At 35.5% G+C, this 26,859-nt stretch overlaps 1 protein-coding gene across 7 annotated transcripts in view; it reads right to left on the reverse strand.

Annotated features, from left to right (window-relative positions):
- Window positions 1-26,859, reverse strand: part of TBC1D5 (TBC1 domain family member 5) — a 642,656-nt gene that overhangs the window by 271,521 nt on the left and 344,276 nt on the right. For all 7 annotated transcript variants that reach the window (XM_073223289.1, XM_073223292.1, XM_036996277.2 and 4 more), the window contains 4 exons: window positions 13,486-13,594; window positions 11,912-12,001; window positions 11,741-11,815; window positions 10,541-10,608 (listed from right to left, as the gene is read on the reverse strand). In XM_073223289.1, coding sequence (XP_073079390.1) covers window positions 10,541-10,608; window positions 11,741-11,815; window positions 11,912-12,001; window positions 13,486-13,594 — 342 coding nt within the window. The remainder of the gene's footprint in view (window positions 1-10,540; window positions 10,609-11,740; window positions 11,816-11,911; window positions 12,002-13,485; window positions 13,595-26,859) is intronic.

The raw sequence follows: 26,859 nt of genomic DNA on the forward strand, positions 1-26,859 counted from the left end.
CACAGGAACGAAGCACTCAAGAAAATCTAGAAGAGAAAGTAGACATTTGACAGACATCTTTAAAGGATAATTACACTAAAATGTGCATGATCTAGGAAAGAACAGAAGAGTTGTTTTCTTTAGAGGACCCTCAACTTTCTAGAAGAGTACCTACTACCTAACAATACCTCAAGTAGTATTTGTTGAATGAATAAGTAAATCCTCAAACCTACAAACCAACCAACCAAAGACAAATGAAAATTAATGTATGGAGTCAAGGCCTGGAGGTAGGAAGGTAGAGCAGAAAAAGGCCAGGGCAGAGTTCTGCTGCCCTTGTCTTTGCAGCTGATAAAGACAAGAGCAACGTCTAGCTTTCATAGGCTATAAGCTGGACATGAATTCTGATTTAGAAAAGGCAAAGCAGGAATCAGCTGTGATGACAAGGGATAAAGCCCATCCAGCACAAGGACAGAAGAATTGTCTCTGAGTGTCACATGGAAGGTGGGAACTTGAAACCACCATACAGGGGAGAAGATGAAGCAGAAGGGTGAGGATGACGGGAAATATCAAAGAATGCATAGAGGGGAAAAGGCAAGGGGGCCGGAGTTTCAAGAGGTGGTATTTGTCACCAGCTAAACAGAGGTTTTTATATCAAGAGTTCTTTCTGATCCTCCAACGTCTTGAAGTGTATAGCATGCCCTCTACCCCACTGCCTCCCAGCCTCAAAAAATGAAAATGAAAACAAAACTCTCTACTCATACCATAAAGGTGAAGAACTAGGAAAAAATATATATAGGTAGATACATATATGCACTTTAAGTCTAAGACATTGTCACAACTGAAAACATAGACTTTATTTTGTAGTTTTTCAACAAATAATTTGAAAGTAATTCAAAGCATTTACCCTTGAGGTACCAAAGTAGTTTCAATTCCAAATCTGCATGAAAGTTCTGAAAAGATTATGTTATATTACTGAGTCATCCATGCCCACTAGGAACATTTCTGGAAGGAGTATTACTTTACCACCCACCAGACTTTGCTTTTTAATCTTCTTATAGTTAACATGTGAACTAACAACTATAAATAGGGCAAAAAAATCTAGCTTAATTTAAAACAAAGGGGATCTCAAAAGAGAAAACTCTTCTGATCAACAGCTCCAGGTGATAGAATTGTGCTTCCCCTGCATGTATCACTGCTTCCAAATCCCAAATATTATGGCATCAGGATGCTAATCAAAACACTATGACAGTGTGCTCTGCAGTAATACACCTAGATTTTCATTCAAATACTAAAAATATTTTTTAAAGTTTAAAAATATCCCATAAATTGGAATAAATGAATGGTAAGAATTTGCATGCTTAAATTAAACAGAAATGGGAATGGTAGTACAGGAAAACATTAATTTCTAAATATAAATATATACATATATGTAACCATAATAATCAAATATTTTGTTTTTACCTTAAATGTTGTCAAATGAAGAAGGACTACAGGCCATTTGACAGAAGAATTGTTTCTTGTGTTCTCGAAAATCTGTTTTTCCCCCTCTTTAATATTTAAGAAACACACACAGGTTGCCGACAACTCTGAGAGCACGGCTGTGTTGTAGTTTTCACTTTCTCGGCTGTGAACAAGTGCATATGTGAGTGCTGGTCGTGCATGCACAAGCATGTACTCTGCCTGCATCAAATAAAATCACAACACAACACCAAGTACATCCACCCATTCATGTGTGCCTGCAGTCCACCTCGAGGAGACTGAAAATATAAATACAAGCTGCTATTTTGGTGTGATCACATGAATATGGCAGCTTGTGTGTGTTTTTTTTTTTTCTCTTTAACATTTTAACACTGGGCAGATTGTCTGCATTAACACACACTAAAATCAATTCTGCTCTGAAATTGCTTATAAAATCTTCCTTCCATGGGGAATTTGAGTTTTATTTAAGTTAAAAAAATGGGCTTGGAGGAAAATGTATTAAAGATACCAACATTTAGGACATCTTAACTTTGTAAAGCATGACAGTCAATGTTGGACCAAAATACTGGCAGTATTTCATGTAAAATGGAAACTATGGACAAGATGGATTTTAAGAAAAATAAAAGAGAATCAACAAATTAGTATACATTGCTTTGTAAAAGCACTTTCGTATATTGTTAGTACAGAAAAAAATTTCAAAGTAGTCTAATTTTAAGCTGTCTACCACAATGTAACAATAAAAAAATTTGACCAAAAACTGAGATAAGACATTATCAAAATTCATGTAGGCTTCATAGGACAAAGAAAGGAAATAAAAGTAAATATAGGCCATATCTAGAAGTTCACTATGAGTAAAAAATAAATTGTAGAAATTCATATATACTATACAAAAATATAACAATGATGTATACAGAATTGTCCAATAAAACATTTTAGCACTTGAAATGTGGCTATTGTGAATAAAAATGTAATTTAAAATTTTACTTATTGTTAATTTAAATAGCAACATGTGCCTGGTGGCTGTCAAACTAGACAGTTCTAAGAGAAAATATTAGTAAGAGTAATTATAAATGGATCCACAAAATATCAAATTACAAGTTTGCTTAAATAGGTTATACTAAAGCTTGGCCCACAAGCAAACTATGAAGAAAAGGCAGCATTAAAATGAGAAAGTTGAGTCTTTAAAGATATAACCATATCATGGAGATTCAAGTAGGAGAAAAGTTAATTAATTGATGAATGAGCTGCTTGAAGTGCTAAGAGCAATAATCCTACAATAACCAGTAACATAAAAGACCAAACACTAAGGATGATAACTAACCTAACCAACAGGCAATCAGATAAACTTTTAAATAGTCAAAGTTACAATGACAGAAGTAAGCTAAAGAACTTTAATCATTTAATTCAAGAGAGGGTGAGAACATATCTAGAGAAAAAGTGGTACTATTTGACAATAGCTTATAAATATGTTAACTGGCAAATGATGTTACAGATACTATAAATACACTTTCAGACTAGACCTTGATAGACCAAATAACAGACTTTTTTGGCATTTAATATGGAAATGGTATTTTATTCTGAACTATTTCCCATCATTTTAAATAATACTGAATTTCAATTAATGTTGCAGACTTTGAGGCAAGGAAAAATTGGTTCAGAATGGACGATTCAAGATCTTAATTAGAAATGCTATAAACTAGAAGCTCCTTGATTTACCTTTTGATTATGTTTTTTCAGTAATAAAAATGAGAACAGTAACAACCTCATTAGGTTGAGATAAGGAACAATTAATTGAAATGAATACAAAACCCTTTAAGGCAAAAAGGTTTAGCAGAATAAAAGAATATTAAAATTCATTGAAAGAGATAATATTTAATACCGTGACATATTCAGATCAAATAAATTCAAAAATGATGGCAACAACACAATTTATGAGATGAAATTATCTTGCTGAAACTCAGACTAGAAAACTGTTAACAGTATTTTTTTAGTGTGCTTATGCCTCTGAAGACTAAAAATGTTAGGGATTGTTACTACTAAAGTTGAATAAAACTGATCATTAGTGATAAGATTCATAATCAATGAGCATTTATTAACAATCAACTTGCCTCTGTGTAATGAGACAAAAACAAGATTAGATCCATGCCCTCCAGGGACTCACCTGGGGGCCTGAGGGATGGCACCTGGACTGACCAGAGCCCTGCGCACGCTGTTCCTACTACAGCACCTCATTACCTTGCACTGGGTAGCTTTTTTTTGGCTGCTTTCTCTACTAGACTTTGAGCTTCTAAAGAGTCCATGCCATATATATCTTGGCATCTTCAGGGCCTGGCACCCTGAGATTGATATAAGTATATTGACTACATTGGCAGATTGAATACACTGGCAGGTCTAAATAAATATAAAACCAAACAAAATTAAGTAGTATCATCAAAAAGTTATTAAGAAAATTCTACTAGAACATAGAATAGGCATAGTATTTCCAATTATAGGAGATTAGAAAATGCTTCATAAACAGGGTGTGATGAACTCAGGCCTCTAAGTATGGATTCTTGGGAATCTGACAGGGAATGGAGGGGGAGAGTAGCACTTTAGCAGAGAAGAGGCCTAGTAAAGAGACAGGTAGGAAAAAAAAGAAAAAAAGGAGTGACCGGTCCAAGACCACATACCCAAGTCCTGACAGAGCATCTTGTGACTCCGACCACTGGCTCTGTTAGGATGTAGCACATCTTATTTTTCATGTCAATCTGTTGTTTTAACATGTTTTATAGCCACACTGTCCTAGGATTAGAGATCCCTCGGTCAGATAATCAATGGACCAAGACACAAACAACTTGTGACATGGGTAGATAGACAATTTGGTGTCTGACAGTTGCCCTTTCCTCCTTATAGTGCTAAATTTCCCATTCCTGGGAGGAGATTTTATATGCTGATGCTACATGAGATGGTGTTGCAACATACATGTATGTATCTAATCCACATGTATGTATGTGCATGTGCTGACTGAAACCCTTCTACTCATGCTAGGTGACCTAATATGAATAAGCATTTTTACTTCCCATAATAGGAGCTACCCTGATTCTTCTCGGTGCTGACACACTCTTGACCAGCCCACCTTGGTCTATCAGGGTGTTTGTTTCCTCACTTCTTTAATAATGTACACTGCTTGCTTGCATATTCTTATATCTCTGTTAACTTCTTTTAATATGTGAAGACAAGGATCAAGAACCCTGTTCTGGTGTCTACCAGTAACCGTCATGCCAACCATGAAAAATGTAAAGGCAAAATGTGCTCAGGGTATAATGGCAGGGCACTGGTCTAATGGGGACTGTGGAGGGACTGGGACGGCAGGTGCCAGTTCTACACATAAGGAGCTTGGAGGACTCTACTCCATCCTGGCAAGTAAACAGCTGAGCAGACTGGAAAATCAACCACTCTTCTTGGGTTCATAAAAGAGGAGAAAACAGAGCAAACTGCTACCCCTCAAGATTGGAGAGACAGACCAGCAAGCACAGGAAGCCACAGCTTCCTAGGGCTGGGACTCAAGAGCAGAAACCTCCACGGGACCAGAGCTGGGTCAGGAAAACAGGAGCATGAACTGACAAACTGTCAGAAGCTCAGTGTGGACAAGTCAGAGAGTTAAAAGACTCCAGAGGGACCTGTCACAGAAGGGCCCCCACAAGAGTGTGAGGTTCACTTCCAGGAGCTCAACCAGGTTCTTACATTAATATCAGAGAAAACTCCCCTACACTTCCAGCAGGAGGGAAAAGAATTTTAAAGGCACCAGAGCACTCAGTGCTTAAGGACAACACCCTCAGGGGAAACCAGTTAACCTCACCTGCCCCAACCCCAGCCCCCTCTGGCCATGCTATTCCACCAGCGGGTAGGTGAGGTGCTGGGAAACCCTCGTGAAGGTCACAGTCCAGGGGTAAAAGCTCCCTAATCATAGGACTGTAGAACATGTCCCCTCCTCACACACCTCACCACCACATTAATTACCTACTAAAAGCCTATTTATAGCAGTTCCTTTTACCCAGAACATCATGTCTGACTCTCAGGAAAAAATTAGAAGACATATCAAAAGGCAAAAAAAAACACTACTTGAAGAGAGAGCAAATATCAGAATCAGACATGGCAGGAATGTTGGAATTATGAGATTAGGAATTTACAATAACTAGGATTAATACACTAATGGCTTTAATGGATAAAGTAGACAGTATGTAAGAACAGATAGGTGATATAAGCAAAGAGACAAAAATCCTAAGAAATAACAAAAAGAAATGCTAGGGATAAAAAAACTAACAGAAATGAAGAATGCCTTTGATGGGCTTATTAGTTGACTGGACACAGCGGAAGAAGAGTCTTGTGCTTGAGGATGTATCAACAGAATCCTAAAAATCTAAAAGCACTGAGAACAAAGACTGAAAAAAAAAAAACAGAACAGAAAGTTCAAGGACTGTGGGACAACTACAGACAGTGTAACGTAAGTGATGAGAATAGCAGGGGGAAAGGAAAGAAAGAAAGGAGCAGAAGAAATATCAGAAACAAGAACGACGGAGAATCTCCCCAAATTAATGTCAGATATCAAATCACAGATTCAAAGATAACAGGGAGCAAGATAAATACCCTAAAATACTATACTGAGGCATATCATCTTCAAACAACAGAAAATAAAGTCCTTACACAGGAAAAAACACCCTACTGATACAGGAACAAAGAAAGAATCACATCCAACTTATCAGAAACCAAGCAGGCAAGAAGAGAGTGGAGTGAAGTATTTAAAGTGTTGAGAGGAAAACCATCAACCTAGAATTCTGTACCCTGTGAAGTTTTTCTTTGAAAGTGAGGGTGAAACATATTTTTTCGTACAAACAAAAATTGAGGGTATTTATCAATAGACCTGCCTCACAATAATGATTTAAAAAGTTATTCAGAGAAAAGAAAAATAATATAAGCTCAGAAACTCAGATCTACATAGAAGAAGAGCATAGAAGGAATAAATTCAGGTAAAAAAGCCATTTAATTTTCTTACTTTTGATATAGAAGATAAATATCCTCAAAATAATACCGTATTCAAATATGTAGGCTTATATGTGTGTATATATACATATAAATGTATCTATATGCTTATATATATATATTTTTTTTCTATTCACTTACATTCAGGGAAATGAATGACAAGAATGACAGAAAGAACTGAAGGGAGGAATTAGAATTTTTTTGTTACCAGGTACTTACACTGTGAGGTACGTACAGTGTTATCTGAAAATATATTTGGATTAGCTAAAATGTATATTGCAAATTCTAGGACAACCATTAAAAAAAGTAAAAGAAGTATAACTGACATGCTAAGAAAGGAGAGAAAATGGAATCATACAAAATGCTCAAACTAAAAAAGGTGGAAAAATAGTAGGAGAAAAAAATAGGAAAAACAAGGTCAACAAATATAAAAAAGTAACAAATATGGTAGATAATAATCCAACTATATCAATAATCAGTTTGAGTGTTAATGACCTAAGTGCACCAATGAAAAGCAGAAATCGTCAGTGTGAATCATAAAATAAGACTCAACTATATGTTGCCTATGTAGTTGAACTCAACATCATCATCAATCAACTGGACATCACTGACATTTATACACTACTTCAACCTGAAACAGCAGAATATACATTATTTTCAAGCTCCCATGCAATATTAACCAAGATAGACCACGTTCTGGATCATAAAACACAAGTTAACAAATTGGACAGAACAGAAATCATATAATGTTCTTTTTTTTTTTTTCATATAATGTTCTTAGACCACAATGGAATTAAGCTAGAAATTAGTAACAGGAAATTGGAAAACCATAAAAGGGAACATGTGTGTTAGGGAGTATGGATAAGTCCATTTTCTAGCAGACCACAGTCACAGAAGTTTCTGGATTTAGGCTAGCAGCAGGACTAGAAATGTGCTTTGAGCAAACAGTGCTGTAACACATGGATTATTGAAGAGAAAGGTAACAGATCTAAAGAGAAGGATGAAACAAGAGACTCCAGGTAGGAAGCAGAAAAGGACCTGAAACAGAGCAGAAATCACAGATGTAAAAGTATGTAGTGTACATCCTCAGCCCATCTACTCCAACTGTCTTTGCAGTTGCACCTCAGTCTAGGTCATGAGCATCACCTCACTGGAATACTGCAGCAGACTCTTGCTGTTTGTTCAGCTTCTATTTTCCCCCATTGCACAGCAGCCATATTACCTTGCTAGAAATCACACCTTTGCTCAGCATCCTTCAGTGGCTTCCCATTACAACCGAAATGGAATCCCAGCTCCCACTGGGGTTGGCAGGAGCAAGTATCTGGCATTTGCCCTTCTCTCAGGTTTCCCTACTTACATCACTTGCCTCCAGCTCTGTTTGCCTTTTGTTCCTCTAGATACGGAGCTCATTTTCACTGATGGACTTTGCACCAGCGGCTCCCACTGCTGCAACATATTTCCACCAGACCTTTGCATGGTTGGCTTCTAAATTTTTTTTCACATCTCTGCTCAATTATCATCTTCTAGAGATGCCTTTTCTGATCACTGTTCCGAAAGCCATCATTCCTCTAGCTTTCCTATTATCTTGCTTTATTTCTTCACGGTGATTGCCACCCTCTCCAATTATCCTCTTAACCTATATATACTCATTGTCTCACCCCCCCACTCACAAATGTACATCCTGTAATGGCAGGACTGTGTCTGTCTTATTCACCATGTCCCCCTAATGTAAAGCACAGGCCTGTAATATGGTAGACAGTCAATAAACATACACTTAAAACACCAAAATTCTTACCATAATGCTAGTGAGTTATCACTGTGTAATGCTTACTGAGCTCAACTTCTTTCTTCTCCTAGCATAATAAGCTGCTTTACGAACTGCACTGAAAACCATGTATTTTAGATCAGTAGTACCTTATAAATAAAATGTATTACCTAAAGTAGTAAAATTATTCAAACTACTCAGCTTTTATGATTAGGCAATTTGGTGGCTTTAAAATAAGACTGACAGTCTTACCTTACAAGCTAAGTTATACTGCTACAAAATTTATACAGTGGTGGTGAAATTCTTACTCTAAATGTGGACAGAGCCATGGAAGAACCTTCTGGGGAAGCAGATATGCAACCTCCCTATCTAGGTCATGAACTAGAAGGGTTCCTAGCTGCCTTCCCTTGTTCTCAAATTTGCCAGCTTAATTAAAATGTACAAGAGGAGCCAATTTTAAGAAAATAAATTAGCTATAGACATATGTTATATACACATACACAAACACATATGCATTTTCATAAGAAAAATAGAAAATGTAAAACCAAATAGTTAAAAGAATATACTCTGTCATACAGCAAGGCAGAAATATTTGAGCTAAGTAACTAAAATGATGAACAGGCTCTGAGAGAACAGGCCACTCCCTATTTGGTTTGGCCATGTTAAGTTCAATTCCCCCCTTCTCTTATTTGCTATTTCTATTAAACAATCTGGCCCATATGGCCTCTGAATGTGTGACTCTGCCCCAGTGCCATGGTGCTTCCATTTTCATTTTATAACAGTAGAGAGCTTGATTATAATCCTTCTTCCCAGCCACTTCAAGCTGAAACCCCCAATTTTGCTAAGAATGCTGTGTGGCATTTTTTTTTTTTTAAAGAGATACCTTTCCTGCTTGGCTAGCAATATACACTGTGCCTTTCGATTTTATGAGGACTGTTTTACTGCCACTGATTTCCTAGTTACTTAAATGATGGTGAGGCAATTCATTTGTTTTATTCAAAAAATAATTATTGAGTGCCTCCCATGCACCAATACAGTGATATTCTACTTCTGAAACTGCACACTAGAGAGACCGAGCACCACCACCTGATACCGCAGAGAGTGGTCTCCCTGTGATTGGTTTCTCCTGGGTTAAATGGATAACTCAGGCTCATCAAATGGTCCCGTACCTCCCACCCACAAACCACTACCAAGGCCAATCACTACATTTTAGCTTAACTCTGAATTATTCCATGATTCTTCTGAATTGTTTTCATTTGAAAATAGAAAATTTCATTTGTTAAGTATGTAGCATAAACTTAACAGCAGTCCATGTCAACTCATTATTCCATGCTTGAGACCTGGAAAGAGATGAATGGCAGAGAGCCAGAAGCTTTGACACTGGAAAAGATCTAGCAGGTGCTGAGATAGAAGTGGGGCAGAAGGGCAAGGTAGCAGAAGGACCTGGAAGATGGCACAAGAGACGTGCGACTCTGCCTGTGCCAGGCTCATACTAGATTACAGTGATTAGATAACATTTATTAAAATTTATGGGATTGTTTCCAGTTTAATGTATAAACATACCTAATTTACTACTAGTACACCATGTACTCATTAATCTATAATAACCCTGTAAGGTGGTTACTATTATCCCCATTGCACAGAAAAGGACACTAAAGGGGAAACGTGTTCAATGAAAGTAATTTGCCCAATATTATATAGCATATGTTGTTAGAACTTACCCTGGGATCTTCCTACACAAATTCCACGATCCAGAAAGATGCAGTATAATATATAAAAGTTATGGATATAAACTATGTGCTAAATAAGGAATTAGTCTTTCACATGGTAAACACTGTGCAGATTGAGAGAAGAGGTTGTTCGCCAACCTGAATGGCTTTAAGAGGGAGAGAAATTAGGAGGGCAAAAATAACAGCTGTATTTAAAAAGTAATTTGGTTAGGAAAAGATTCAAAGGTGTAAAGCAACAGATAATTTTTTCCAGAAATACCAATATTCTGACTACATAACCTTAATCAGAAGCACATGACTTCAAATAATTGTTGAAAATTGAAAACTGATTAAGATTGTTAATATTATGATTATAATAATTTATTTTGAAAAGGGGAACACAGGAACCTATATTTTAATAATAGAAAGTAATTGTTTTTATCAGATTGTGGCCAAAATAACTTTATTATTAACAAAAAGAGAATACTGAATTCAGTTAAGGTTCCTCAAAGGATTCTGTATTCTAAAATTCCAATGCAGTAATAGCAATTTGAATTATTGAAAGTAACTTGTAAATAGTTCTACATACGTTCTTCTGACATCCTGTTCAATCATTGATCGAAGTTCTTTATCTTGGAAGAATTTGTTCCAAAGACTCTGTAATAAGGAGAACAATCTATTTAAAATAATCTCACACCTTTGCTTGACTTTTGTGATCTCAATTTAATAATCTAAATGATAAATTCATACTTCTCTGACATCATTTCACATTGCAGGTAGGAAAACTGAAATTGTATTAATTTTTATTAAAATATAACTTAATCCCAGGAACACATCCTTATTCTAACATCAGTTTTTCCAGTGATATTACTGTATATATTTAAAATTTTTCTATTTTATATATTTATATATATATATATATATATATATGTATGTATATATATAAAGTGAATGATGCTTTTAGTTTTACTGCTATACACCCTGCTGGTACCTCTACAACAACAAAAAGGTCTGTCTGGATTACAGCAGGGCCATAAATCAACTGGTCCCAACTTGAACCTGACATGAATTCCCAATGTACTAAGAAAGATATGTAATGTTTTCTACAAGTTTGGTTTTATAATGAGATAGATTTTTATGAACTTTTTGAAAGTGAATTTAAGTAACGTTTTAAAAATTACTTGGCAATTTTTTATGCTGCTATACCATAGACTATATTAAAATAATTATGTATATTAGGAAAAAGAAATACAAATATATTAACTGGAAAAAATTTATGTTAGCTGTGAAATAGGAATTAAAGCAGCAACTGAAGAAGTTATACAATACTTTTAAAGTAGTAATTTTTCCCAGGCTTCACTAGAATGTGAGTGGAGATAAGCATGAACTTCTTCACAGACTCACTGCAGTTACTATTTTCCTGGGAATCAGTCCTAACAAGTGAGTCCTTCTCTGTTTTTATGATAAAGGGAGGCTTGCTTCAGCCTTCCCACTGCACCTTGATAAAAACAGTCCTATACTCATCGCTTTGCTCTTTTTTTGTCCTTAATTCTTACAGACTCCTGTGACTTCTCTATAGTGCCATTACATAGAAATAGATCATAAACTTCCCCACAACACAGTATGCACATAGCATGGAATAATTCCCATAAGGTTTTAGGTGGTATAGTATGGGAAATTGAAAAAAAAAAAGTTGGCATGAAATAACACAGCCTTCATGGTGATTGATAACTAATCTCATAAGTAGGTTCTTGAAAGAGGTGGAGACATAAATAAAAATGAACTTTACCCCTTCATCCTGTGAAAGGGGATTATTTATCATCAAGTCTTGCTGGCCAACAACCTTTCTTGGGTTTGTGATGTGCTGGTAAAGAAAGAAAGAAGACACGCAAGGATTAGAGGCAACCGGACTTTAAAGCAAGCATAAGAAAACAATTACATTCATTAAAGTACAACTCACTATTTCTTTAACGCTGCTATACCATGCTCTTAATTCTTCAGTTCTAGTTATCCACTGACTTTTATCTTGAGGAAGCACACAAAGAAATAGCTGTAAAAAAAAAAAAAGGAAACTTCTTGTAAAAACCATAACTAAAATGTGAAACTCTGACAAATAGAATCACCTGAAAATTTAATGATATTCATATTTGGTTTCTCATATTTCTATCATTCCAATTCTCAATGAATTGCATTTGGGGATATTTAAGAAATATATATTTGGACAATTCCAAAAGTGAACAAAGGCCAAAAAACATGATCACAAAAGCTACATCACAAAATGGAATCAACTTCACCTTTAGATTTAGGGATCAACTTCCCCTTTAGATTTATATGAACAAGAAAAATTCATTGAGGTTCAAGTATAACTCCCATTTTGTAGTCTTATATTAACAGGGATGATGGGAGTATTAAGAGGCACAAGGTCCAATTAGTAATTTCAAGGTTTAAGATTTATCTTAAAACAAGCAGATAAAGGGCAAAGAAGAACAATCTTGAGGGCACAGCCTGAGAAATGAAGCCATTCCTTTTACAGCAGAAAATGCAATTCACAACTGGTAGTCAGCTTATGAAAATAACAAGCATTCTTAAAAAGACAAATTTGATTTAATTTACTTTAATACAACACTAAAGTAAATCTGGATTTGAGTTTATTTTTAGCTAACAAAGGATACTAAAAGTTAAACAACAAGGAATGGGGGTGGGCACAAATATTTGTACACAAATATTCTAGCAGTAGGTCTCCTGCCTTTACCTCCTGTCTCTAACAGAAGAAAAATGTATTTTAATTATTAAATTTAAATTATTAAATCTAAAACTGTCTAATACATTACGTGTTTCCTATTGGCTTTACTTGCAGACTCTATATGCTCAATTTATGCAGATAAACCCTAAATACCTTTCAATAGAATTCATTTTAGAAATGAGTTTTAAACCTATATTAACTTATTTTTAGAGACCAAAAAGGGAATAATATTTCTAAGCAATTAAAAAGATAACTGCAGATTACTACTGCAGTTTTGGTAACCAGTGGCCCTCTCTCTTGGAAGGAGACTTACCTACTTTCCTTCCATTTTTCCTTCTTGCTACCCTTCACTTTGTGTTTGTAGATACAGAAATATGACAGATCTTTCCCACTTGCTATTTCTGAAGCAAAAACGGAGGATGACTAACTGCCGGCACTTATCTGATAGGAACCTCAATGCTAATCCCCCTCTACTTCTGCCCAGCAGCTAAAAGGATTTCTGCAAAAGCCTATGGGAAGTGGAAAGGTGTTGCTCTGAATTCTGCACCATCAAATGAAATGAAGAGACAGTTATTTCAAATGGCTCCTTTACCATCATCAGTTATTCAGATTAAGGTGGTTCAATCTTATTGGCAAATGTCCTATGAAAGATAAACACGGATGGCCAAAAATACAGTGAGTGAAGTCTCTTAGAAAACTCAGTGATCCCCTGCATGGGTAATCTTCCAGGGCATCAGGTAATGTGTTGATATACTGCAACCACAAACTGTAAATAAATATTTTCTTCTTACCTTCCAGCAAATGCTTCGAAATCTGCTGCTTCTCAGCTGCCCATTAATCCCCTTCTGCCTTATTGTCGTCAAGTAATTGTTGTTTACAAATAGTTCTTCCCATTCTTTCCTATATGCAAGAAACCAAAGCATGGGAATCCTTTTGTAAAAATTCTTCTGCTTGGAGAGGAATGCTACAGGAAATTAATTTTAAATAAGTCTAAGAAATGCAACTTTTAAAATGTATATATTTAGTTGTGTACTGTTTCTGAACGCATGGCTGTCTTTTTGGACAGAGTCCTTCTGTAAATTTAATGAATATGTAGATTGCTATAATTATGCCAGCTACTTAAATTTCTAATGTCTATAGAGGTTATTCCATTTCCTCTAAAATGTTGGTAATGCAGTTCAATGAATAAATAAAAAAAGAATAATAATTTAAGTATATTACCGCTTTAGTCCTTGACAAAGATCTACCTGCTCCAAAAATACACAACAAAAAAAGCATTCTGTTGATTATACTGGCTTCTCACATGAAATATCTGTTGAAATGAACCCATTTCTCTTTAATGTCAGGCTGGGCAGTTAAGTATAATATTCTTTAACTTTTAGTGCTATTTACTTTGAAATCTCTGCAACTTCTTTCTACATGATCAGTTTTAAAATTTTAACAGGTGCAGGCAACTTTGAAAAAAAAATTAAAAAATTAAAAAGCCTCACTGTAAAAACTGTTAAAGGCAAGCTTGAGTACCTTGCAGTACCTATGGCTGAGCAGAGAAACAACTGAAATATGCCTCCCAGGCACGCAGACACCAGGGGCTTAACACCTGTGCCTCATTAACATACAAGTAAATCTGCTCTACTGGGAAACAATTGGAAATTAATTGTCCCAAACCATTTACTGAGTTTGAATAAAGGAAGGAGACCTATCTTCCCTGCATCTTGTACCAAACTGCACATCAGTAGTCATTTGCCAACAGTTAAGGCTATTGAGTGCGGCTTTATGAAATTTCTCTCAGATTTCATAATGCTACAATAAACTTATAATTTGAAATTTATTACCAAAGTTGGAACCCTGGCAATCTCTTCAGAGACATTTATTCAAAAGAAAGCCTCTAAAACCCTCAATCATCCTTCTCTAAGAAGCAGGTGGTGGCCACCAGTCACTCCCTACTCATTTTGAGAAAGGCCAGCCTTCCACACTATGCTGAGATCCAGTAATCTAACCAAGTGCACACCTCAAGCCCAGAAACCTGACACTGGAGCAGGCAGCATATCCACAGAGGTTTTCAGAGCATGACCAAGGCAACGGCACAGGAACTTCCAGCCACAGCCCTGTGGCACTGACCCCCAATCACACCAAGCCTTCTGCCAGTGGGGCCTGTGGCTATGTGTGCTGAAAGGAACACACTGGAAGAAATCACTTCATGAAAATTTCTTATTCTCATCACTCCAACATGAGAGAAAACATTTTATTTGTATTTTATTTAATTTGCGCAATAATTAAAATTTATTTTAATTTGTGCAGAAAATGAAAAATTCTCAAGCTTTGGGTCATTTTAATTTCTTCTTGTTTAGAACTTTCTTGTCCTTTGCTTTGCCTATATATATATTTTTTGGGATAAAGTTGATATACAATATTACATGGTCTCAATGTACAACACAGTGACTCAATAATTACATACATTACTAAATGCTTTCCACAATAAGCATAGTTATCCCATTGCCATACCAAGATATTACAATATTATTGGTTATGTTCTCTATGTTTTACTTTCATTCCTTTGACTTATTTTACAATTTGTAGCTTGTACTTCTTTATCCCCTTCACCTATTTCACCTATTCCTACACCCCACTCCTTATGGTAACCAATAAGCCTGTTGTCTATATTTGTGGGTCTATTATTGTTTAGCTGGTTTTAGATTCCACATGTTAAGTGAAATTGTATGGTATTTGTCTTTCTCTGCCTGGTTTATCTTACTTAGCATGATGTCCTCTAGGTCCATCCATGTCACAAATGGCAAGGTTTCCTTCTTTTTAGGGTTGAGTAATAGTCCATGTGTATATGTACTGTCCTTTGTTTATTTTAAACAGTATAGGATAATGGTTAAGAGAAGGGATATCAGAGCCGCACTCCTGGGATCAAGGACAGCCATGCATTCAGAAAACAGTACACAATTTAACTAGCTACTTAACTAGCTAAGCAAGCATGGGCAACTTACTTAACCTCCCTGTGCCTCTGTTTCCTCATTTGTAAAATGGAATAGTAATAATAGCATCTAATTCAAGGAATTATTATGAGGATTAAAAAATATGAGAAGCCCTCAGAAGGACATCCAGCATAACACTTAAGTTAATATTATTAATAACAATTTTAACATGCTTTTAGTTTTACTTGCCTTATTATTGGTCTAAGAGAGTTTCTGATACATTGAAGACATTGCCTCTTTGCCTGCCATATGTGTGTGTGTGTGTGTGTGTGTGTGTGTGTTTAAACCAATTACTTTGATATTTTGATTTTCAACACACTGAAGCTTTTAAATTTCTGTATAATTTAAACCCAACACTATTTTCTCTTTATGCTCTTTCCACTGTTTTCATGCTTAAGTAATTCTTAGCCAGTCCAACATCAAAGAATGTTCACTGAAATCTTGAAGTTTTTTCTTTTAATCACTTTTAGTCCATTAGTATTACCTATAATATTTTAAATACATTCTCTATCTTCCAACAATTTCACATATACTATCCATGTCACACTTTGTTCAAGTTTTGTTTTTATCCAGTTTTGGTAATACTCAGAGATGAGATCAGCAATAACTACATAGAAACATCATAGGAGTACATCTCAGGAAAAGTAAAAATTTTTAAATAGCTTGTGGTCTATGAACAAAACGAAAAGATTTCAAATGCATTCTGAATCCAAAAGGAATCATAATTTGTGAGAGACCCTGCAATTCCATGGCCTGAAAACACCAGTATGTTCCAGATGAGAAGTATGAGGCAATGACTCCCGGGCCTCTGCCAAGGTACCGAGGCCTGTGAAGAGAGACATAGCCAGTGGCTGGGTTCACTGCCATCTCGCCATGTCCTGCAGCCTTTTAAGGTTAAGTTACACACTACTTACGTAATGAAGGATAATTATTTGTTAGCTTAAATTAGACCTTGTGCCTTGACTACAGTGTTGGGAAAGAGAAAGGAGACTGAGGCATGTGAAATGCAAACATTATCTCTGAAGTTCACAATCCTTTAAATGTATTCATGAGTACTTATCCTTCCAATTAAGGCACACTATCTCAAACTGACCAGGAGCCACAACAGAGGAACATAAAGGATACAAAATAATCTATTAATTGTCTTTCTTTTACATGGAATAGTGTTTCATTAATAAACTGTGATACAGAGTAAACATAATAAACATTATTTAGTGCCTAGTATGTGCTTAGCACTCAGAGATACTTTTAAACAGCATTAAGTTAAGAGAGTATATGAATATGTGGACCAACAATAATGTATTAAAGCAAAGCACTCTGGTGGGGAGAAATAGCTTTATACCTAAAAATTAAAACTCAGGGTAGAAAATAGAAACTGAAATTCTACCCCAAGTACTGAACTGTCCAAGGTTAAACAGTCCATAGCATTCAAAATGTTGAAGAATTTAGCCTTTCGAGAGGAGGGACACCAAAATTGAAGTTTTCTGCAACCTCAAATATGAATGGTGGACTACTTCTGAAAGCAGGCAAGATATGGCAGAAGAAAAGAAGTCTTGAGAAGTCAGTGGTGGAATTTTCCAGTTTAATTAACAAAAATAAAGGAACTTACCTAAAACTTACCTAAACTTACCTAAAAACAGATACAGTGTGTCTGTGGTAGTAAAAAATCTCGCAATGATGCTATTAAAATGCTAAAAATATCCATTATGTTATAATAAATTTAGGTGAACCACTTTTTACCTCTACTACAACTCTTCTAGGGTGTGTATTTTTAACCCTTCTTTATAAAAAAGGAAACTAAAGCTCAGAAAAATTAAAATCAGTTGCCCAGAGAAAAAAGGAAGGATAATTAGGAAAATCATCTTCCTGGAACAACATGGAAGACAAGTACAGGGAAACACGGTACCCAGACTTAAGAGGACACAGACTCTATGGCAACAAGGCAAGGCAAAAATGTGACCTTAGAATCTTCTTTAGATTTTTAGCTTTTGAACTTCAAGTCCGAGGGTATTGGGACAAGTTTTCACTAGGTGGATGTAGTAGGTAAGAGAGCAGCTGCTGTGAATGGTTAAGAATCCCCTGGGGGCTTTGCGTGTGCAAAGTCCTCCACCTGAACAGATTAGAGGCCTGGGCCTCAAGGACTCTCGGGACAAAGCATTAGTGCCCTCTAGTGGCAACCACGCTGCCTTGCAGACACTGGGTCCCTGAAAACCTAACCGGCATCAAAGCAGGGAGAGGCTGGGAGGCTGGTTTCATTTCTCCTGCCAATGTTAATGGATTATTAGTGGCTGCCTTGAAAGCACTGTGCTGAGAAGGATTCTGAACCTACCTCTGTGCTCCTCAGTGAAGAACACTGACTGATTAAAAATGTCGGCCATGAGCATTGCAATCATTTCTAAGTCAATGAAATCAATTTTTGCAGCAGAAATTGGTTGGTGCCTTTCCTTGAAGACCTATTTAGGTAGTTAAGCCTTCTGCATTTTTTTGGGGGGGAGGGAACCTGGAAATCAACCAGAATATGTACTGAATACAGCTAATGATCATAAGGAGATACCTATTTCTAATAATATGTTTTAATATAGTATTTTCCCAAGATATGCACATAAAATTAGTATGAAACTCATCAGTACCTAGTACTAGTCAGTAAACTTGTTTTTGTAACCTAAACAATGCATAAATGACTTAATTATGTGGCAATTCTGGATTAGAAAATTCCTGAATCACTGTCCCAAAGATGATACAGTCTCTAGAGAAAATAATTTTATATGTATATTTTATATGATGGTTCTACCTCATTTTCAGGCATTACTTGGACAAGGAACACTGTCTCTATGAGGCTAGCTTAAGAAATCCAAACTACAAAGCTTTCAGAGACTACATACAGCCTAGTACTGGGAATCTCCAATACTTGGTTAGGAGGAGCTACTTCGTCTTTTACTAATAATGAAACAACTGAGTGGAGCAGAGAAGGGATTATCACTGTGGGAACACAGTGAGCGCGAGAGGACAGAGGCAGCTCTCTGGGGTGACTGTCATTTACAAGGTCAGCCAAGTTAACATGATCATCTTTTTTTTTTGATACTTCACTAAACTAATAGTAGAACTAAAGGCCAGGGCAGAATGAAGGGGATCTTTTCATTTCTCATCCTGAAGCAGGGTAAGATCACAATTAGATGACAGAGGATTTGAAGGTGAGAAGTACAAGGTAAGAAAATGGAACCTGATGCAAAAAGGCTCATACAATTTTATAATCCTCAAGTGCATGCCAGTAAATGAAAAATCTTATTAACTATATTTGCTTTATCAAATGCAAAAAAGGACATAATACATTTTTTAATCTGCATAGAAATATATTAGTGAAATATTTCAATTAATGAAAGGACTGTTCCATAAGTCCAATATTCCATATAAGAGAATATGTACCTTTTTGCCACTTTAAAGATATGATTATAAAATTACTATTCAAATAGAACAAGGAACATCTAACTTAAAAATCAATGGGAATATGAGAAGTGTAAATTAGGTATGTCAGCATCAGCCTGTAAAGTGTGGCACCAGATATGGGTAAGCTACAACATTAGGACTGCAGGTGCCAAGATCAACCAGATAAACACTGATGTTATCTATAATTACCTCATTTTTAGCTTAAATCACAGGTAATGAGGGAACTCAGAGATTCTAAAAGGCAATTATAAACTATACTGGCTTTTTTGCTTCCTGTATCAGGAATTTTTAAAAACTTATTTTGTTTAAAGCTTTTTTTCCTCCATAATGAAACATCAGGAAATATCATTTATACATATATAAATAAATATAAAAACAGAATTAATCAAGTACAAGTTATGCCTATGTCTAATATGTTCTCATATGATGAGGCTCCATTAAACAAAGGCAGCAAATTGTTCACTGCATGGAAGTTTGATAAAATTTATGACAATGTTTTGATTTGGGTTTGGATTTAACTTTTAACTGAGAGATCTTGAGCCTCCACCTCAGTATCAACAAGGACACAAAGAGCTAAATTATTAATAGTTTTGAACTGTCAGATATAACACTTTTTATTTAATGTATTATTTTTTTCAAAATACAGTGTTCAGGGTCTTCTATGTTCAGGCTCATATTAAAGTAGGTAAATTCAACAAACATACCTCTTGAAAAGATGTCAAGAAAAACTGTATCACAAAGTCATGAAAAATTAAGTACATAATAAAGGCCATTACATCACTAATCAGCACTTAGAAATGAGGTGAGAAAAGGACCCTGTACCAATCTCTATGAAGTTGTTTGAAATGAATATGTTTTTTACTCCACATTTTACTTCTGTTTCTTAAATAAGTAAAGAAAAATCTTCATCTTTGAGACACCTCCCTGCAGAAATGCCACCCCCCATGTTCTTTGCATACCCACCCCACCTCCTTCACCTTGATATCTGTGATAATTAGCATGGATTTGATATCTTTCTATATGATAAAGAATTGTCCACACAGTCTATAAAGTAAACAATAGTGCAAAGGAAATAAAGAATTGACAACAAATTATTTTCTAATAATTTAGGAATAGGCATTTGTTTAGCAAAATCTGATGTCCAATCCTCTCTCTTAAACTATGTTTTCCAAGACTGGGTTGACATATAGGGTATGACACATACAGAAATACATATACACTTGAAATAAATACTTTCTCTTAAAAAGACTTCAATGGATTATATTTTAACTGAATCCATCATCGCCTGATAACATCTAGATCAGCATTTTCCACTAGAACTTTAGGATGACAGAAATGTACCATATCTGAGTGTCTAATATGGTCATCACTAATCATTTGTGGCTACTAAGCAGTTGAAGCATGGCTAGTGCAAATGAAGAACTACTTATTATGTAATTAATGTAAACCCAAATTTAAACTGCCTCATGTCACTAGTGGTTCCTACATTGGACAGTGATACTCAAAGTGATTTTTTTCAAGGATGATAAAGCATTCAAATTTACACTGAATTTTTAAAATGACAACTATAAAAGTTTAATGGATATAAAGATAAATATACACATAACACATTAGTGTTATTGGGAAAAGAAGACAGATATATACCAAAAGGTAAAAATACAAGTGGTTAAAATAACCGAGGTAATTCTATTGAGATATAACACAGCACATAATCAGTTTTAAATGAATAGATACTAATAAGATCAGATACAGATGTAACAGGATGCTTTTAATTTTTTGTCTCTATCTCCTTGCTTGTCCCTGTTTCCGTCTCTACTACCACTCTCTGCCCTCTGCTTCCTCAAATCTCCCTCTTCTCATACACACATGTAAGAGTTAGGAAAGCAAATCTTTAGTGATGACAGTGATACATCTATAACTTCCCAAAACTGATCAGTGCTGGAAAGAACCAGAACCAAAATTTGAATTCTGAGCCTAATATAACTATCCTCAGCAATACACTGGCTCAAAGATCCAGGAAATGGAAATTTTAAATGAAGATAAATGGGCCATGTGATAAAATAAACTGTAGTTTAAGGTCAATATGTACTTTACGTACTTTATAATTTGTTTGGATTAATGTATCTGGGAAAACAATTTCACATGGGCCTCTGAAAAGGTAAGGAAACATCCCCACCCAAGGGCTACTAGAAAAATCTCATTTATAATTAAGAAGGAACACTCACTAATTAAAAAAACCCATGCTTGAATTCTTTATTTACCCAAAATGATGTGCTGAAAGGCCAATGTATGCCATAGAGGTGATTTTATTTCCTACAATACAAAAATGTTGAGAGTATCAAAACACGTCTTTTTTAGAGGAATTTTGGTCCAGATGTGCTATACATTTGGGAAATGCAGGGCTACTTGCCCCTACATTACCTAACTCCACACTGCTTTGCTTTTGGAGTTGTCCATTTTGTTTTTAGTGGCACTTCTCTCGTGATCACCACTGTCAGGCTATGGGTGTGGAGACTGAATGAGTCTACAACTGTTTCCCATGAAGACTGGAACTCCAGAGGGAGTAGTATTTTTAATTACTGATTTTTTAACATTTGCTCTGCATTGCAGTGGGAGATGAAGCATCTTCTCATGACCACTTTCCCCAAATTAAATTTTGCTTCATAAAAAGTTCTGTTAGGCATTGTTGAAATTTTATATTATTTTAAAGTTCATCTACTTTGAAATAACCCAAATCTAGTCCTGACTTTATAAAAGGCCCTGCTACTTGCTATTTTGTTATTTGCTATTCTGTTATCCATACACTCAGTAATTCAGATATTCCCAAATGGATGCCTCAAAAACTTTAATTATATGACCACAGATACATTCATATGAATTAAAGAGATATTACAATAAAGCTGTTACATTGAATGCTACTACAAAATTGAAAACCAGAGCCATGAGAAAATTCTCATTTTTTCTACAGAGCCTCCAAAAAGTATTATGATTAGAAATGACACCTAAATATACAGGCAGGAAAAAGGGTTCCTTTTTTTAGGAACCCAGGTGGCATGGGAAAAACAGGGAAGGGAGCAGTGTTAAAAATACTAAACAGACCACTCTGGCTTTATTTATTTACCCCACTCCCTCAACTCCCTCCCAAACCCTCCATGTGGAAAAACGGTCCCTGCTCAACCTACTAATCAGAATACACAGAAGAGAAGCAGGCCCTGGGAGTAGCCCTGTAGTAAGTGGGGGAGGAACAAGCACACATCAGTAGTTCCACTTCAGACATTATCAAATTAACTGGACTGAGCAACATCCAGATAACAGGAGAGGTTGATGCCTGGTTCAGTGAGAGCAGAAGCTGCTGCTCAAGAGATTTTTAAGATCTAGAAGCATGTTCAAAAATAGGAATGAGAGTTAAGAGATGGTGTTCAACGATCCTGTTTTGCATCAAATGGGCTCACAGACTTGTGCATGTCATCTGAATTACTTTTCTAATCTGAACAAGAGCTTGAAATACAATCTTTGAAACTCCTTGAGAATATGTCAACCAGACTAAACTACTTCTATATCTATCTCAGAACATTGCATCTATAATCATGGAATGAAATCTATGTCCATATGTTCAGATGATACTAGGACTTCTTTTAAATTTCAAATATTCTCTCATTAGCAGACTATTTTTTATACTATAGCTGCCTTATTGATTTTTTCCATATTTCTAGGCATATCATATCCATCCTCAATTGTATCATTATCAACTATTTCATATAATTCTGTGCAATTTAGAGATTCACACACTCAACACCCAGTTAAATTTTCTGATCATTGACTTCAATAATATATCAAATATCTAAGACACACTGAAATCTGAAACTTTAAATACAATCAGAGTACATGCAAAGTAACAGTGTTACCACAATGAAACAGATATACATAAATACCCATGTTGTTTAGGTCACTTTAGCTGTCTTTATTGGTAGGGGCATAATTTTGTCACTGACAAACCCAAGGCCTAACAAACGTGCCCATTCTAACAGTAGAAAAAAAAGAAAAAGGATATATTGCTAAGGAGTAGAAAATGAAGATTGCCTTTGTTCATACTGTTAACCTGGCAGAGGAATCCTGTCACTCTAGAATGTCCAGCAAACACATCTTCCTCCTGAACACCACCTGCCCCTCACCCCTCAATTTCAACTGCTCTGGTATTCCCCTAGTTCTTGGTAAACTGCCTCCATTATCTACATCATCACCTATATCTGTCCCCCTCTTAGATCATGAATGCACTAAGAGCAGGGTCTGGGTCTTCTTCTTTAGAGTTTGGTTTGCCTATAGTGGGTGTACAAAAAAGATTTACAGAATGCTTGAAGATATGTTCTCTCTCTTAAGGCAAAAACAAAACACACATAAATGTCAGAAAAGCAGGTGAAACTCTGGATTAAATGTAAAATGAAAAAACAAAATTACTAACCACTGCCACTTTTCCCCAAAAGACAAGGTAATCTGATATATACAGAAAATTGACAAATATCGAATATAAATTTTTATTAAAATATTCTATGAAAAATTCTCCCTTAAACTCTATCTTTAAGACTTACAAGTTGTACATTAAATCAAAAATTAGAAATTTAAGCATTACAGTTATCTATATAACTAATAAAGCAGACCAGTAAGTAAACAATCTATTTGTAAAATGTTTAAAAGATTCATAGATTTCCACTTTTTTTTTTATTTTGGTATCATTAATCTACAGTTACATGAGGAACATTATGTTTACTAGACTCCCTCCATCACCAAGTCCCCCCAACATACCCCATTACAGTCACTGTCCATCAGCATAGTAAGATGCTGTAGAATCACTACTTGTCTTCTCTGTGTTGTACAGCCCTTCCGGTGCTCCCCCACACACATTATGTGTGCTAATCATAATGCCCTCCTTTTTTTTCCCCTTATCCATCCCTTCCCACCCATCCTCCCCAGTCCCTTTCCCTTTGGTAACTGTTAGTCCATTCTTGGGTTCTGTGAGTCTGCTGCTGTTTTGTTCCTTCAGTTTTTGCTTTGTTCTTATACTCCACAGATGAGTGAAATCATTTGATACTTGTCTTTCTCTGCCTGGCTTATTTCACTGAGCATTAACTTTCCACTTTTAAACTCTAATTCTATGCATTATTTTCTCAAATCATAGATCCAGTAGCACACTTCAACATTACATACCAAATATTTAATTGATTTTATTTATTTCACTATCATACTTGAAAGTGTGGCATGTGAATATATATTACAAATAGTGACCCCTGAGACTGACAGGGGAAGGGGAGACATTTCAGCTGGGAACACAAGGGGAAAAGACAAGTGTGTTCAGGGGAAAGGACTCAGTGCTGACTCACTCAGAGCATATTATCCTCGTATTTCAAATGTATGTTCTCTTTTCAAAGATAAACATTTACACAGCCTTCGAAAACTGGAGCTTGCAACTGACTATGTAAATAAACAAATACGAAAAAAATTTCCCCTAGAGCCTGGCTACATATAATAAAAAGGGTTTGAAGGGGTTCCTGAAAAAAAGGAACTCAAACTAACATGTATACTCAAGTCAGACTGGGTTATGTTAATTTAGGCTGTAAATGCAAACAAACCAGTTCATTATTTAAATGAAAGGTAGCGTATTTTCAGAAACTTAAGTGATCAATAATTAGTTCAGACAGATTGTACATTATAGGGAAGCACAGATATGGACCAGTTCTACTGTCATAAAATACAATAAAATTACTTCAAGAAGATATATTCATCATTCAAATGTGATTTTATTTTTCTTTTCTCATATATGGCTCTACTATGGAGATAAGAATAAAAGGTAATGTTCTGATTTTAATTTCTGGAATATGCAAAGGTTACACATTTGGTGCTTTCGGAAATTATCACTTAACTATAAAGGTTGTGGTGTTACTTGAGTATACAATGGAAATGAGAAATTAGAAAATTTGATGAGATTGTGAGGCTAAAAATGAGTATGGGTTTTATAAATATTCCTTCTATATATAATCTATAGATAACTGCGGATACCTTTAGACCTAATCTTTTGTAGAACAGATCCATGAATACTCATTTATTGCCACTTTAGAACTGCATAGAATTTTTAAAATGCTTTTCTGAGACAAAGGACAACTTTATTAGGTGAAAAAGTTAATTAAAATTAAAGGAAGTTTGAGAAAAGAGTGAGAGAAAGAGGTGAAGAAAATGGTGCTTGTTACTTACTATGTGCTAGGTGACCTGGGACAGGTAATTCTACACATTTGCAGGTATGCTCCCTACAACTCTATGATACAGCAGCTGTTAACCTTCCAATTTTACAAATGAGGTAACTAAGAATCAGAGAGGTTAATTATCTTGTCTAAGGTCACATGGTCAGTAAGTGCTGGAGCAAGTTATGTAAGTTATGTCTTACATAAACTTTAGGCTGTTTTATTTCTATCTGTGTGCTTCTTCTAAATTGTTTCCCTAAATCATGTATTTGTTCTTAAGAACTTACAGAGTCTGTGTCATGTCATTATGTACATTATCAACAAAACAGAGGAACACATCAAAGTAAGAAAAGTAATGCTCTAAGAATCAAGAAATAAGCCCTAATTCCAAGTAAGTCCTCCTTTCTCATCTACTTACTAAGCTATGATGTCCTGAAGAAGTAATTAAAATGGCAAGGTTTTAGGAACTTAAGATGACTGGGTGGTGGCGGAGTGGGATGGGAATTCACATTAGTTTCTGTTATCTTTAGTATATGCTATGGACTTAATGAGCCTCTCCCAACCCGATTCCTATGTTGAATAACATACAATTTGACGGGATTGGGAGTTGGGGCTTTGGAGTGTAATTAACTCATGAGTTCTGGACCCTCATGAATGGGACTAGTGCCCTTAAAAAAGAGGCCTCCTGAGAGCTCTCTCACCCTGTGCCATGAGAGAACACAATGAAAATACTCTGTCTATGACCACAAGTGGGTTCTCATTGGACACCAAATCTGCCAGCACCTTAACCTTGGACTTCCCAGCTTCAGATCTGTGAGAAATGAATTTATTTTTATGTATAAATCCACCCAGTCTCTGGTATTTCATTGTAGCAGTTCAAATGGACTGATACAGTACAACTTCCAGCAATCAAATTGATTCTGTAACTCCGTATTTCTAAAAATAACAGATTAACAAATATACCATTCTAAGAGTATAAACCAGAACCCAGATTTCTAGATTCTTATTGACTGTAGAATAGGGTCATATGGGAGAAAGAATATTCTCTCCTCATCAAGCGCCCATGTATGCTTTTGCCCTATTTTTTCTAATATATTTTGAATCACTATTTCATCATTACTTCAAGAAACATGACCCTTTTCCATACAAATGGGGGAAAAAGTACTATACCAAAACCAAATGTAAATGATGGATATTCCCACATCTTCCCAAATTAGCATTACATGTAAATACACAAAAACCTGTGTGATAAAACTTAAAGCCTAATTTTTAAAATTTACTCAAATGACTAAGGAAAGTTCAAATTAATGTATTTTTTTCTTATTCCAGAAAAGGAAACTTTTAGATTTAAAAAACTAAGTTGACTATAATTAAAAAGAAACTTTTTACCAATATAAACAGTCTTTAACTCTGTGGGCTAAGGGACATATTATATTGGGAAAAGTAGACAACTTTGGAAGTTCTGATCAATATCAAGAAATTATAACACCATCACTTTAGAGGCAAGTGA

Source organism: Manis javanica, chromosome 15 (genome assembly GCF_040802235.1).
Source record: "Manis javanica isolate MJ-LG chromosome 15, MJ_LKY, whole genome shotgun sequence".
NCBI lineage: Eukaryota > Metazoa > Chordata > Mammalia > Pholidota > Manidae > Manis > Manis javanica.